Below are 15,976 nucleotides of genomic sequence, written 5' to 3'. Positions count from 1 at the left end.
AGAGTGTTGTCGACTTCTTCTTCAAGTGTGAACTGGATTGAAGGCTCGACCTGGTTGAGCTTGTCTTGGAGAGCTTTAACATTGAGACATCCTGTTATAATGGGAGACAGCAAGTGAGGTTAAGAAAATTGCTCAAGTTTGAGCATTATGAACCTCGAGTGACACGTAGTTCCAATGAAAGTTTGTTCTGCATATTGTGTCTTTATACCTCTTTCTGTCGGCATTATACTCATACGTCTCTATAAACAATAGCTAATTCCTATGTTTCATTTTATATCCCTCAAAATAGCAGCATAGGTTAGTAGCTTTGGTATTTTTCTTGTGTTATTTTGATGTGTTATAGTCCTGGCAAACACATTGGTTTTTATAAAAAAAAAAACCTGTTCTTCAAAATTATGTTTTAAATACGGAGATTCATTAGTTTCATTATTCATCAAGATAATTTGTCTTAGATTCTTCTTTTCCAGGAGGATTTGTTTTTTTTGTCATGGAGGCTCAGTTATTGTTTTTGATCTGTTCTCTGTCTAAATACTGATAGTAATTATTAACCCGTAAACGGTCCAAGCAGATCTACGTTCACGTGTAGTGCTACAAAAGTAGATCCAAGTTTTTTTACATATTTTCAAATATAACACCAAAAAAAAAGTAGATCAAAGTTTTTTTACACATTTTCAAATGTAGAAAAACAAAAAGATCTACTTTTTTTACATACTTTCAAATGTTGAAAAAACGTATATATATGTTTGGACCGTTTACAGGTTAAAAGTGGCTAATGTATTTTACCTACTTTTGACATGAAGAGTTTATGGGCTCCATAAAACTATTTTGTTTATATGCCATAGCGTTACTTTCACAAGCAAATGTTTCATTTTCTGATTACTACTTTACCATGAGAGGGTTTTCATAAGCTCATTTCTTTCATCATATTTTTTGATAAGTCATTAGCTCAGATCATTGATTAGCACCTTGTTTTATGATGAATCATGAGCTGCTCTTAATGTCTTGCCCCTAAAACAATATTCAGGTTATGTTAATTTATTAATAATTTATTGATAAATATAGAAATTTTGTCTATTCCAGATACATTTACTAATAGGTAAAGTTGATGCAGCAATGTCAGACTTCAAGACAGCTGTGGAGCTAAATTCAAACTTCCCAATTGCTTTTGTCCAACGATGCTACACAGACTACAGGTATTGACATAATTATGTGTGTATTCCAGAAATACATGTATGGACCAATCTTTTCTTATTTTAAATGTCATATATTGATATATTGGCCCAGTAAGTTTGCTTCCACACCTTCATATTTACCCTAGAACATACACGTACATCCCTACGGCTATTTTTTGGTTTGCCCATTTTCTTTATTGCATGTATAGGCATTCTTTTTTATATATATTAAGGGAGTTACAAATATGGTAAGACAATTTCAAATGTGTGTAGATTGGGAGCATAATACATTTGAAACTTTATTTCTGTATAGTGCATGCATTACCACTGTATCAAAAGTACATATTGAAATCATTATATCAGAAGTGCTCTCCATCTGTCATTTTTTCATTTTTAAATATTTTTAATTTTTGGCATGTATTAGAAAATGAGAGCAGTTTGGTGCAGCAGCCATGGATGCTTTTGCTATACACCTCTGCACCACCCACATCTTGCCTCTTGCATAATCATTGACTCTGAGTCAGTCTAATAACCAAAGCAATTATGGATACATGTGCCTGGGTCTATAAAAGTGATTTGAATTACAATAATTTTTTTAACTTATGCTGATATGGTCTGGCAGATGAAGTGAACCATAGAATATATGATGGGACAAAGGTGGGCGCTGTGTTGAATTATCTGTGGAAAGAAAGTTTATATTATAAAGGGAAAAAAGGGAATGTACCAGAGTATAGTTGTACATTATGGGTGCGAAGCATAGGCTTTCAGTGCTGCAGCAAAAAGGAGACTAGAGACAGCAGAGATGTCATGTTTGAGAGCACTGTGTGATGTGAATATCATGCATAGAATCTAGAGTATAGAAATTAAAAGACAGTGTGGGGTGCAAAGGGTATATAATTCAGAAAGCTGAAGAGGGGTTGAAGTTGTTTGAGCATGTAGAGAGAATGATCAGGGATAGGTTGACAAAGAGGATGTACAAGACTGGGGTAGAAGGTAGGGGTTGTCCCAGGAATGGTTGGAAAGAGGGAGTACAAAAGACTGAGTTTTAAGGGCTTGAGCATCCAGCAGGTTTGTGTGAATGTATTAGATGGGAGTGAATGGAAACCAGGTAGTTTTTAATGGACATGCTGTTCGTGAGCATGATAACTTTTAATGGAGGGATTTAGGGAAACTGGTTAGCCAGACTTTGAGTCCTGGAGGTGAGAAAGATAGTGCCTGCACTCTGAAAGTGAGATGGGGATGTTGAAGTTAGATGGGCTATCTGATTGTGATGTCAGCACATTTCTGGAAAGATTGGCAAGTAAGTGAATGTTGGTCAATGTGTTTTCTTTGGGTCACACTGCTTTGGCAGTAGTTAAAATGTTTTCTCTGGAAAGTAATTGTGCATTTGTTGTGGATGCTGATGCCTCTGGTAAGCAAGAGTCATGTACAATGTAAATCCTGTAAAAGGGACTACAACCTCTGCACTTGTAGTTTAACAATTAATAAAAAGTTGGAGAGTGGAGTAAGTGCGGTAAAACCTTGGTATAACTGACCTCTATAAAATGGATATTAGATAAAACTAGACAAAAAAAAAAAAAAAACTGGCCAGACCCCAGGCTTGGCAAATCTGTTTCTTCGTGTCTGGTAAAATTACCATTACATGATGTCCATTCTGGCTGTACCATTGATAAATCAGATTCACTTCATCACAGGTTTGTCTGGTCTGACCTGCATTTAGGACCTGTCTCTTTTCATTGTTTCTGGGCAGTGGGGCCAGTTATTGTCAGCCCATGTCAGTTTGTTATTGTCTGTGCGTGTGCTTGCATACAATCATCATCTGATCTTCAATTTTCTCTGGATTTAAAAGTATGTATTGTTACTTTATTGAAGTATTGTGTTATTAACAATGGACTCTAAAGCAAGTGATGGTGCCAAGAAGCGTGTGATCTCGAGAGTTAAGCAGAAACTTGAATTAATAAGAAGGTACAATCTGGTGTAGCAAATGATGGGTCACATACTACCCAATATCATTTGTAGGGTCTGTAAATGCACCTGTTTGCAATATAAGAACTCTGAATAGGCAAAAGGTTGTCAATAAAGCTTCCATGTAACTATAGTATTGTCTGTTGTTCATCCTGTCTGTATTTTATACCCATAATTTTATCTTGTTGACAGGTATGCTTATCAGCTTGGAGATAAGGCAAAAGTAGAAGAAGTGATGAAGAAATTTGAAGAAGCTATTAAAAATTTCCCTAAATGTGTGGAGTGCTATGTGTTGTATGCCCAGGTAATTCTTACTTATATTTTTACTCGCCAGATAATTTCTTTAGGGTTTATATATAGTATCATGTAACTTATTAAATAGAATCATCTCAAAATGCAGAGTTGACAATAGTAAGCATCAAAAGTATAAATGTGCACAATTATGCTTATAGCAGACTATTTGCCTGACACTTTCAAGAAGTGCCAGAACAACTGTGCAAAACATTACCCCTTGCCTTACTGCCAAACATAAAAGATTGGTTAAATGACTGTGAAGTTACATTCTTTAATAACTGGCCTGGTAACTCACCAGGCAATAGAGAACATGTTGAACCTTAATAAGCATAAGCTTCATGAAATGTATGGACATACCCACTATCCCATAACTCTTGACCGCCATTAAATTGTTGTGCGAGGGTACTGACTTTTCTATCCGTCATAATGTAGCCTTATCAGTGCTTAGGAGACCTAAGGAGTGCATCGAGAGGAAGGGTAATCCTATGAAATATTAGTTTATGTGGGTAACCCATACACATTTCAGTATTTTATTTTTATTTTATTTTTTCAACAAACCATCTGTATCCCACCAAGGCAGGGTGGCCCAAAAAGAGAAATGAAAGGTTCTCTTTTTAAACTTAGGAATATATGCAGAAGGGGTTACTAGCCCCTTGCACCCGGCATTTTAGTCATCTCTTACGACACGCATGACTTATGGGGAAGAATTCTGTTCCATTCCCCCAGGGATATAAGCTGAAATAAACAAGAACAAGAACTAGGAAGAAAATAGAAAAAGACCCAGAGGGGGGTTTTGTATATACATGTACATGAATGTGTAGTATGACCCAAGTTTAAGTAGAAGTATCAAGACATACTTGAAACCTAGCATGTTTGAGACAGAAAAAAGACACCAGCAATCCTACTGTCATGTAAAACAATTACAGGTTTCTGCTTCACAGTCATTTGGCAAGACAGTAGTACCTCCCTGGGCAGTTGTTGCCTACCAACCACCTACCTAGGTATTTTATTTTTGTAATTATTTTGTAGTGGGTATTCTCATTTTCTCCTTTCTTTCAACAAAACAGCCATATCCCACCAAGGCAGGGTAACCCAAAAAGAGAAACAAAAGTTTCTCTTTTTAAATTTAGTAATTTATACAGGAGAAGGGATTACTAGCCCCTTGCTCCCAGCATTTAAGTCGCCTCTTACAACACGCATGGCTTACGGAGGAAGAATTCTGTTCCACTTCCCCATGGAGATAAGAGGAAATAAACAAGAACAAGAACTAGAAAGAAAATAGCAGAAAACCCAGAGGGGTGTGTGTGTGTATATATGCTTGTACATGTATGTATAGTGTGGCCTAAGTGTAAGTAGAAGTAGCAAGACGTACCTGAAATCTTGCACGTTTATGAGACAGAAAAAAGGACACCAGCAATTCTACCATCACGTAAAACAATTACAGGCTTTCGTTTGACACTCGTTTGGCAGGATGGTAGTACCTCCCTGGGTGGTTGCTGTCTACCAACCTACTACCTAGAATTCTCATTTTCTATGTGAATTATTTATGCATGTGCATATTTATGATGCCTGTTGTAGTTACATTAATTAATTAGCACTCTGTTAGTACAAACAAAACAGTGCTAAACCCACAAGGGTCATACAGCACGGCAATTAGGGCTAAAATTGTTGCATTTCAAGATAACAAGGACTTTCAATATTTTAATTTGAATCATTGTATTTTCAAGGTTTTTCTCTATATACTTTTACATTCATTTGAATTATATAGTGCAGGTAATGGTATTTAGATAAATATTATCCTTCATAATGCAATTTAGAGTGAATTTTATTATTGTTTTCAGTGTAATATTGTTTTATTCACACAAGAAGTTGTGGTCACTGTTTCATATGTCATCTTTCCTTAGGTTCTCTGTGATCAGGGTGAACATGAACGAGCAGATAGTTTTTATGTTAAAGCTCTGGAGGTGGATCCTGAAAATCCTACTACATTAGTTCACCGTGCCCTCCTCATACTCCAGTGGAAAGGCGACCTAGCGCAGGCGAGATCTTACATTACACAAGCTCTTGAAATTGATGACAAATGTGAACTGGCATATGAGAATCTGGCCACAATTGAAGTTCAGACGTAAGTAGTTTTGGTGATGTTTGCATCCTGGTAGGATTTGTTGTCACTTCAGTGTTGATGTGTACATCCTAAATGCACAAGTTTTCAGGGAAATAATGTATAGATTCAGGGAAAAATTGACAAGTCAGGGGACATTTTTTTTCAATAAACTGGCTGTTTCCCACCAAGGCAGTGACAAAAAAAAGAAAAATAAAACTTTCACCATCATTCATACTATCACTGTCTTTGCAGAGGTGCACAGATATAAATTATTATATCTATCTGTCTGTCTACCTCCATCTATCTATATTTTTTTTAACAGGTCAGCTGTCTCCCACTGAGGTAGGGTGGCCGCAATTTATTCATTCTAGACTATATATCATATTTCTATGTTATTAATATTGTTTATTATGTCATATTAGATGAATTGTGCTAGATAAATAAGCCGTAGAGCTGATATTAGTGTCATGTTGAAGGAATATCTTTTCCTGTCTCCCAACACAATTCCTAACATACACCAGAAACAGACCTCTCTGGAACACTTTTTTGAGCGACAGGGGTCCTCCATCCTCTTCCCTCCTCCCATCTTCCATACATCACCATATCTTCAATAAAAGTAAGTGTGATGTTATTATTGTTTTATTCTTCATGTATCATTGTTTTCTGTGTAGGTAAATGTATATTTCATGCAGAAAGCATTTTTTTTAATACTTTTGGGTGTCTGAAACGGATTAATTGGATTTCCATTATTTCTTATGGGGAAAATTAATTCGGAATAAGTCAGATTCGAGATAAGTCACTTTCTCTGGAACGGATTAATTACATAATCCGGGGGTCTGCTGTATATTTTTAAATGTTTATACAGTAGTGTACTGTATATTGAAATAAACAAAATAGAGGAAATCAGCTCTAATATACATTATTTAGGTATGAATACTCGTCAGAGAGCCCGCCGTAAGCCTGAGGCATCAGTAAACAAGTATGTACATTGCTAAGTGAGGAGAGGCTGTATATATACTTGGAGAGCATATAAATCTGTTGGAGAAGGAAGGCAGGGTAGGGGCCGTCCCCGAAAAGGTTGGAGGGAGGGAGGAAAGGAAGTTTTGTGGGTGAGGGGCTTGGACTTCCAGCAAGCATGAGTGAGCGTGTTAGATAGGAGTGAATGGAGACGAATGGTTTTTGGGACCTGACGAGCTGTTGGAGTGCAAGCAGGGTAATATTTTGTGAAGGATTCAGGGAAACCAGTTAGCCGGACTAGAGTCCTGGAAATGGGAAGTACAATGCCTGCACTTTAAAGGAGGGGTTCAGGATATTGGCAGTTTGGAGGGACTTTTAAGCTGTCGTATCTGAGTGCCTCTGCAAAGACAGTGATTATGTACGAGTGATGGTGAAAGTGTTGAATGATGATGAAAGTATTTTTCTTTCTTTTTGGGTCACCCTGCCTTGGTAGGAAACAGCCGATGTGTTAAAAAATGTGTATATGTATATACAGGTCTCCCTCAACATTCACGAGGGTTAGGGGATCAAGAGCCTCACGAATGTTGAAAAATCGCGAATGTTTGGTGCCCCAATATATTGTAGGGAAATATAATACAATACTGCTTCCTTAACTTGTCGAACCACGAACAATCATAAAATACATGAAAACGTCGTAAATTGTACTAAATACATACGTTATGGCTTAATAACGTGTGTTATTAAATACCACTGCCTCCACCACTGAGAGTCCCTACTACCCTCCCTCTGACCCCCCACAACTGGCAGCCAGCCCTCCCACCACTGTGTGGTGAGTGTTTTGTTTGTTCATTATTTGCTATTAAACTACAGTATAAATAATGTCAACCCATTTATGACTGCATATTGGAATGGCTATTCAGACAGGTATTGGAAGGTGACATCATGTGTTTACTCTTGAACACAGCAAAGAATCAAACATTTGTGCTACTGCTACTGATAATAATAATAATAATAATAATAATAATAAATACGATAGAATTGAAGAAGGAAATTGTACAAAAATACGAGGGTTGAAGCAGTGGTGGAGGAAGTGGTTAACGCATCATCAGTGTGGCTTTGTTTATGCTGGAGTGAGTGTTAGTCTCTGTGCTCTTCCAAACATTTCACAATAATTCATTGTATTTGGTGCTTGTAGATTGAGTGTGACTGGAGTGGTTGAGGCAGTGGTAGAGGCAGTGGGTGAGGCAGTGGGTGAGGCAGTGGTAGAGGCAGTGGGTGAGATATAAGCGACTATTGGCAGAAAGGTGGGCTAGTGCAAAGATGAGTAGTGGGGGGGTTGAAGAGGGATGGAATAGTTTTAAAAATACAGTATTAGAATGTGGGGTAGAAGTTTGTGGTTATAGGAGGGTGGGGGCAGGAGGAAAGAGGAGTGATTGGTGGAATGATAAAGTAAGGGGTGTGATAAAAGAGAAAAAGGTAGCTTATGAGAGGTTTTTACAAATCAGAAGTGTTATAAGAAGAGCAGAGTATATGGAGAGTAAAAGAAAGGTGAAGAGAGTGGTGAGAGTGCAAAAGGAGAGCAGATGATAGAGTGGGAGAGGCACTGTCAAGAAATTTTAATGAAAATAAGAAAAAATGTTGGAGTGAGTTAAACAAGTTAAGAAAGCCTAAGGAAAGTATGGATTTGTCAGTTAAAAACAGAGTAGGGGAGTTAGTAGATGGGGAGAGGGAGGTATTAGATGGCGAGAATATTTTGAGGAACTTTTAAATGTTGAGGAAGAAAGGGAGGCGGTAATTTCATGCACTGGCCAGGGAGGTATACCATCTTTTAGGAGTGAAGAAGAGCAGAATGTAAGTGTGGGGGAGATATGTGAGGCATTACGTAGAATGAAAGGGGGTAAAGCAGCTGGAACTGTTGGGATCATGACAGAAATGTTAAAAGCAGGGGGGATATAGTGTTGGAGTGGTTGGTACTTTTGTTTAATAAATGTATGAAAGAGGGGAAGGTACCTAGGGATTGGCAGAGAGCATGTATAGTCCCTTTATATAAAGGGAAAGGGGACAAAAGAGATTGTAAAAATTATAGAGGAATAAGTTTACTGAGTATACCAGGAAAAGTATACGGTAGGGTTATAATTGAAAGAATTAGAGGTAAGACAGAATGTAGGATTGTGGATGAGCAGGGAGGTTTCAGAGTGGGTAGGGGATGTGTAGATCAAGTGTTTACATTGAAGCATATATGTGAACAGTATTTAGATAAAGGTAGGGAAGTTTTTATTGCATTTATGGATTTAGAAAAGGCATATGATAGAGTGGATAGAGGAGCAATGTGGCAGATGTTGCAAGTATATGGAATAGGTGGTAAGTTACTAAATGCTGTAAAGAGTTTTTATGAGGATAGTGAGGCTCAGGTTAGGGTGTGTAGAAGAGAGGGAGAATACTTCCCGGTAAAAGTAGGTCTTAGACAGGGATGTGTAATGTCACCATGGTTGTTTAATATATTTATAGATGGGGTTGTAAAAGAAGTAAATGCTAGGGTGTTCGGGAGAGGGGTGGGATTAAATTATGGGGAATCAAATTCAAAATGGGAATTGACACAGTTACTTTTTGCTGATGATACTGTGCTTATGGGAGATTCTAAAGAAAAATTGCAAAGGTTAGTGGATGAGTTTGGGAATGTGTGTAAAGGTAGAAAGTTGAAAGTGAACATAGAAAAGAGTAAGGTGATGAGGGTATCAAATGATTTAGATAAAGAAAAATTGGATATCAAATTGGGGAAGAGGAATATGGAAGAAGTGAATGTTTTCAGATACAGTGGACCCCCGCATAGCGAACGCCTTGCATAGCGAACAATCCGCATAGCGAACGCTTTGTTCGCCAAAATTTTGCCCCGCATAGTGGACAAAAACCCGCTCAGCGACCTTCGTCCGAGACGCGTCCATTGTTTACCAGCCAGCCTCCGCGGTAACAGTCAAGCATACACTCGGAATATTTCGTATTATTACAGTGTTTTCGGTGCTGTTTCTGGAAAATAAGTGACCATGGGCCCCAAGAAAGCTTCTAGTGCCAACCCTGTGGTAAAAAGGGTGAGAATTAGTATGGAAATTAAGAAAGATTTTGAAGGGTTTGGGGCTAACCCTGAGAAGCCTATGCCAGTTGTGGAATCCATTGTGCCTACTTCAAAAATTAAGGAAATGTGTGCACAGTGGGTTGAACTGCAAACCTTTATGGATGAAAATCACCCTGACACAGCTGTTGCAAGCCGTGCTGGTGACTATTTCAATGACAATGTTATGGCCCATTTTAGACAAATCGTAAAGGAACGGGAGGTACAGAGCTCTATGGACAGATTTGTTGTGCGACAGAGGTCCAGTGACTCTGAAGCTGGTCCTAGTGGCATTAAAAGAAGAAGGGAAGTAACCCCGGAAAAGGACTTGCTACCTCAAGTCCTAATGGAAGGGGATTCCCCTTCTAAACACTAACACTCTCTCTCCCCTCCTCCCATCCCATCAATCATCACCAGATCTTCAATAAAAGTAAGTGTCATGTAATTGTGCATGCCTTTTTCAGTTTGTGTGTACTAAAATTAACATTTTTTTGTGGTAAAAAAAATTTTTTTTCATACTTTTGGGTGTCTTGCACGGATTAATTTTATTTCCATTATTTCTTATGGGGAAAATTAATTCGCATAGCGAACATTTCGCATAACGACCAGCCCTCTTGCACGGATTAAGTTCGCTATGCGGGGGTCCACTGTACTTGGGAGTTGACGTGTCGGCGGATGGATTTATGAAGGATGAGGTTAATCATAGAATTGATGAGGGAAAAAAGGTGAGTGGTGCATTGAGGTATATGTGGAGTCAAAAAACATTATCTATGGAGGCAAAGAAGGGAATGTATGAAAGTATAGTAGTACCAACACTCTTATATGGATGTGAAGCTTGGGTGGTAAATGCAACAGCGAGGAGACGGTTGGAGGCAGTGGAGATGTCCTGTCTAAGGGCAATGTGTGGTGTAAATATTATGCAGAAAATTTGGAGTGTGGAAATTAGGAAAAGGTGTGGAGTTAATAAAAGCATTAGTCAGAGGGCAGAAGAGGGGTTGTTGGAGAGAGGGGGTAAAGGAGGTTTTGTGGGCGAGGGGCTTGGACTTCCAGCAAGTGTGCGTGAGCGTGTTAGATAGGAGTGAATGGAGACGAATGGTACTTGGGACCTGACGATCTGTTGGAGTGTGAGCAGGGTAATATTTAGTGAAGGGATTCAGGGAAACCGGTTATTTTCATATAGTCGGACTTGAGTCCTGGAAATGGGAAGTACAATGCCTGCACTTTAAAGGAGGGGTTTGGGATATTGGCAGTTTGGAGGGATATGTTGTGTATCTTTATACGTATATGCTTCTAAACTGTTGTATTCTGAGCACCTCTGCAAAAACAGTGATAATTTGTGAGTGTGGTGAAAGTGTTGAATGATGATGAAAGTATTTTCTTTTTGGGGATTTTCTTTCTTTTTTGGGTCACCCTGCCTCGGTGGGAGACAGCCAACTTGTTGAAAAAAAAAAAATATGTTATAAATAATAATAGTACATGTTAATATTAATAACATTTATAATAATAATAATAAATGTTATTCATAATGTACTACATTTATAACATATATGTTAGTAAATATCACTGCCTCAATCACTACCTCTACCACTGCCTCTATAACTGCCTCAACCACTCCAGTCACACTCAATCTACAAGCACCAAATACAACGAATTATTGTGAAATGTTTGGAAGAGCACGGAGACTAATATGTACTCACTCCAGCATAAACAAAGCCACACTGACGATGCGTCAACCACTTCCTCCACCACTGCTTCAACCCTCGTATTTTTGTACAATTTCCTTCTTCAATTCTATCGTATTTATTATTATTATTATTATTTATTTATTTATTATCACACTGGCCGATTCCCACCAAGGCAGGGTGGCCCGAAAAAGAAAAACTTTCACCATCATTCACTCCATCACTGTATTGCCAGAAGGGTGCTTTACACTACAGTTTTTAAACTGCAACATTAACACCCCTCCTTCAGGAGGGGTGTTAATGTTGCATTATTATATTAATATTATTATTATTATTATTAGCAGTAGCAGAAATGTTTGATTCTTTGCTGTGTTCAAGAGTAAACACATGTCACCTTCCAATACCTGTCTGAATAGCCATTCTAATATGCAGTCATGGATGGGTTTACATTATTTATACTGTACTTTAATAGCTGGCTGCCATTTGCAGGGGTCGGAGGGAGGGTAGTAAGGACTCGTGGCGGTAAACTTAAATATGATTTGGCGGCTGGGAATTTGGTGGTTGTTAATTCGCGGATGTGTGAAGCCCGTGAAAGTTGAAAACGCGAATGTTGAGGGAGACCTGTATATATTCTTTTCTTTCAGCACACTGTCCATCTCCTCCCAAGGTAGAATGATCCAAAAAGAACAAACTTTCATCATCATTCAACAAAAACCATTTGTCTTTATTCACTCCTATCTAACACTCTCACACATGGTTGCTGGAAGTCCAAGCCCCTTGCCCACAAAACCTCTCACCGAGGCAGGGTGACCCAAAAAAAGAAACACTTTCACCATCACTCACACAGTATCATTGTTTTTGTAGATGCACCCAAATATGACAGTTCAGATGTCACTCCAAACTTTCAGTAACCCAAACCCTTCTGTTTAAAGTGCAGGTATTGTACTTCCCACCTCCAGGACTTCAGCTAACCGGTTTCTGTAAATCCTTTCACAAAAAAAAAGCACAAATGCATACTAAATGGTTATAACCATGAGAATAATTTTTAAAGGGGTGGACCAGTAAGCCGGCGGAAGGCCTCGGTCAGATGACCAAAAGCGCCAATGGTGGGCCATCATATAACTAAGACCTGCATCAGGAAACACTTGTCCTGTTTCCTCACAAACCTCCCTAACCTAACCTTCACAAAATATTACCGTGCACACTCCAACAACTCTTCAAATCCCAAAAACCATTCAACTCCACTCATTCTTTTCTAACATACTCACACATACCTGCTGAATGTTCAAGCCCCCTTGAATGCAAAACCTCTTTTTACCCCCATCCTCCAACTTCTCCTAAGGCAACCTCTACCCCAGTAGCAGAAAAAGTAGGGATTTGGGATCAGGGATCATGTTACCATAGCGGTACAGTACAAAATATTTGTGTATGACAACAAATGTTCAAGCATGCTGTTTTAAGAATTAAACGTAAATTTTTAATAACTGTGCTGATTTACTGATTATATTACATTTCAGCGGAAACCTGAAGAGAGGCGTTGAACTATTTGACAAAGCAATTCCATTAGCCAAGACAGAAATGGAAATGGCACATCTTTTCTCTCTCCGTGATGCTGCAGTTGCGCAATTGAAAATTGTTGAAAAGATGGGTATCAATATCCCTAACTTAGGTACCTTGTAATGGGACCAGTAGTGATGCATTTCCTCTACAATAGATGCTGAAAAACAGATGACAATATGAACACTCTCATTATCTTGTGGTAACCAAGTATATGAACTTGAGCATGTGAATGTGTAGCTAAGCATCAGAGATAAGAATATAACATGATAATGTTCATGTTCCCATTGAACATATGAACATAGTCATATGTACACTTCAGCATATGAACTTGTAGCTAAGAAAGATAAGAATATAATATGGTAATGTTCACATTATTTAGAACTAGAACTTTTATTATTGAAGTGGACTACTGGAGGCCCCCAACTTGCAAACAAGTTTTGTTGGTATTCCAACTTGTAAAGGGGGTTCAGTTTTTATAGAAAATGGTAGACGGGATGATTGCTTCACAAGTGTTCATACTGCCATATCAACAGTTGTAAAAATACAGTTGATTCCAAAGTGCCCAGTTTCTAAGTGTGGATGTTTGTAACTTGGGACATTTGAAACCTGGGGACATCCTGTATTTTTCTTGTATAGTGCTTTGAGTAAATGAAGGAAAAATGGAGAAGCTGTTAGATAAATATTCTGCAGTTAGGCAATAACTCATTGCAAAACTGCTCTTATAGAGTAATATTCTTGCATTGTAAATACTTTAAGTTTATCAAGTTTGTTAAAAGTTTAAAACTGACAGATGGTCAAGAAAAAAATTATTAGTTTAGGCTGGTATTATTAGATCAGCCCATGCAGCTTGTGCATCTAAATCTCCCTACAAGAATACAAGTTTTGGATTAGAAAATCACATTGACCTTATAAATTTAGCCAAACATTGCTAAACAGCTTGTTAAGTATTGTCCTACAGATTGGGGCTTTACTACTTCCTACATTCTCTGATAAAGTGATAGACATTATAACAGTATTATATTCTTGTAATATTTTGTTGCATATAAGTAGAATTAGCTGTACATTAGAAAATTAAATTGTGGGCAAATTTTATTAACTTAATGAACATTTGGTATGAATAATTAAAATAACTTAACTATTTCCAATGCACTCATCAGTGACTAAGTACTCATGCTGCATACACTACAGGTGTGCTTGCTCAAACTAAACTAATAAACGTGTGCATTCCACACAAAGGGCAAATGCCAAATCTGAACCAAAACTACTTCACAGCCTAATCAGAAGAAAGCAGCATTTAAAGACCCAGCAAATTGACTGAAGTAGGGAGATCTCATGCAAAATGACTGCTTAAGTCTGTGAAGTGTTGACCAAACTGTTTGAAGAGGTCTCAGAGGAAGATCCTTATGGGTTTAGTGCTTAGTTAGGATGATAAATAATTAATAATTCTCAGTGGAAACCGGGGCAATACCAGAAAGCCAAGGAGACAAGGTACACCAGGTACTGCATGCCATACACACCAGGGGAAGAGATCTTGAATTCTTTTCAATTAGTATGCCAGTGTTATTTGTCTCTGAACCTTTGTATTTTATCCTAGAAAAGAATGAGAATGACTCAGGTTTTTTTATTAAATAAATTGTATTTGTAAGTGACAGTTATAGAAAGTAAACCAGATTCGTGTCAGTGGTTGTTATATAGCTCATTGTACATTTTTTAAGCATTTTGTGTATGGGTTTGAACATTATGAACATGTAAATAAAGATACAAGATATACAATGATAATGAATTACCAAATACTGTAAAGTATCTTTTTTTTTGTATGTTACAAATATGTACTATAAAGAATTATTAATCTTTTGGTCATTTCTAATTCAATATAAAACAGAATCCTCTTAACAATGTGACCTGCCACATTTGTATTTTGGGAAACTTAAATGTGCACATGCCATATTTGTAATGTGGGTTTGAGCTCAGGGTCTGTGCCATAATACTACATGATGAGCTCAACTCACTCAGATCAGTGAGCAGTAAATTTGGGCCTACATATGAGAGAATGGGTCTATGTGGCGAGTGTGCACCATATAAAAAAAATCCTGCTTCGTGCAGTGCATGAGGGAAAAAAAATGACAGATTATTGTCCAGTAAAAGTAGAAGAGTTATTAGATGAGGAGTTGGAGGTATCAGGCAGATGAGAGGGAAAATTTTGAGGAACTGTTAAATGTTGTTGAAGATTCCTTTTAGGAGTGAGGAAGAGCCAGATGTGAGTAGGGGGGAGATGCAAGGCTGTGGGTAGAACGTGCTGTATAATCCTCCGGGTTTAGCGCTTCCCCCTTGATTATAATAATAATGTGGGTAGAACGAAGGGGTAAAGCAGCTGAGACTGATGGGAATATAGTTTTGGAGTGGTTGTTGCTTTTAACAAATGTATGAAAGAGGGGAAGTTACCCAGGGATTAGCAGAGTATGCATAGTTCCTTTGTGTAAAGGCAAAGGGGACAAGAGAGTAAGAATTACAGGGGAATAAGCCAGTTAAGTATACTTGGTAAGGTGTAAGGTAATGCATTAAGAGTAATTTGGAGAGCAGGATTGCAGATAAACAAGAAGGCTTTAGGAAGGATAGGGTATGTGTAGACAAAATGTTTGCAGTGAAGCATATACAGGAACAGTATTTAGATAAGGATAAAGGTTTTCGTTGCATTTATGGATTTGGAAAAGGCATATGATAGGGTGGATAGGAAAGCAATGTGGTAGATGTTGCAAGTGTATAGAATAGGCTTTAGGTTACTGGAAGCAGTTAAGAGCTTTCACAAGGCTAGAGAGGCTCAGGTTAGGGTATATAGGAGAAAGGGAGATTATTTTCCAGTAAAAGTAGACTTTAGATAGGGATGCATGATGTCACCATGGTTGTTTAATATATTTATAAATTTGCATTGTATGATCTCTGGGTTTATCACTACCCAGTAATTGTTATATTCATGGCGAATCAGGTTTGATTTAAGGGTATTAAAGAAAACTTCCTTGGATCAAGAGCCCTTTAGCATTAAGGCAATATTTATTCCTTTAAGTAAAGGAAGTACAAGTATTAAATTAGGAAGTGTTTAACCAACACTTGCTTAATGTCAGAGGGGCTCTTGATTCAA

General features: G+C 37.9%; 1 protein-coding gene across 1 annotated transcript in view; it reads left to right on the top strand.

The window, feature by feature from the left end:
* Positions 1 to 14,692, top strand: part of LOC128697577 (mitochondrial import receptor subunit TOM70-like) — a 33,424-nt gene extending 18,732 nt beyond the window's left edge. The window contains exons 7-10 of the mRNA XM_053789380.2: positions 1,081 to 1,193; positions 3,330 to 3,441; positions 5,336 to 5,556; positions 12,798 to 14,692. Coding sequence (XP_053645355.2) covers positions 1,081 to 1,193; positions 3,330 to 3,441; positions 5,336 to 5,556; positions 12,798 to 12,960 — 609 coding nt within the window. The 3' untranslated portion in view covers positions 12,961 to 14,692. The remainder of the gene's footprint in view (positions 1 to 1,080; positions 1,194 to 3,329; positions 3,442 to 5,335; positions 5,557 to 12,797) is intronic.
* The last annotated feature ends 1,284 nt before the right edge of the window (positions 14,693 to 15,976 follow it).

Source organism: Cherax quadricarinatus, chromosome 44 (genome assembly GCF_038502225.1).
Source record: "Cherax quadricarinatus isolate ZL_2023a chromosome 44, ASM3850222v1, whole genome shotgun sequence".
Lineage (NCBI taxonomy): Eukaryota > Metazoa > Arthropoda > Malacostraca > Decapoda > Parastacidae > Cherax > Cherax quadricarinatus.
Note: the sequence above shows the minus strand (reverse complement) of the source record. Positions and strands in the feature narration are given on the sequence as shown.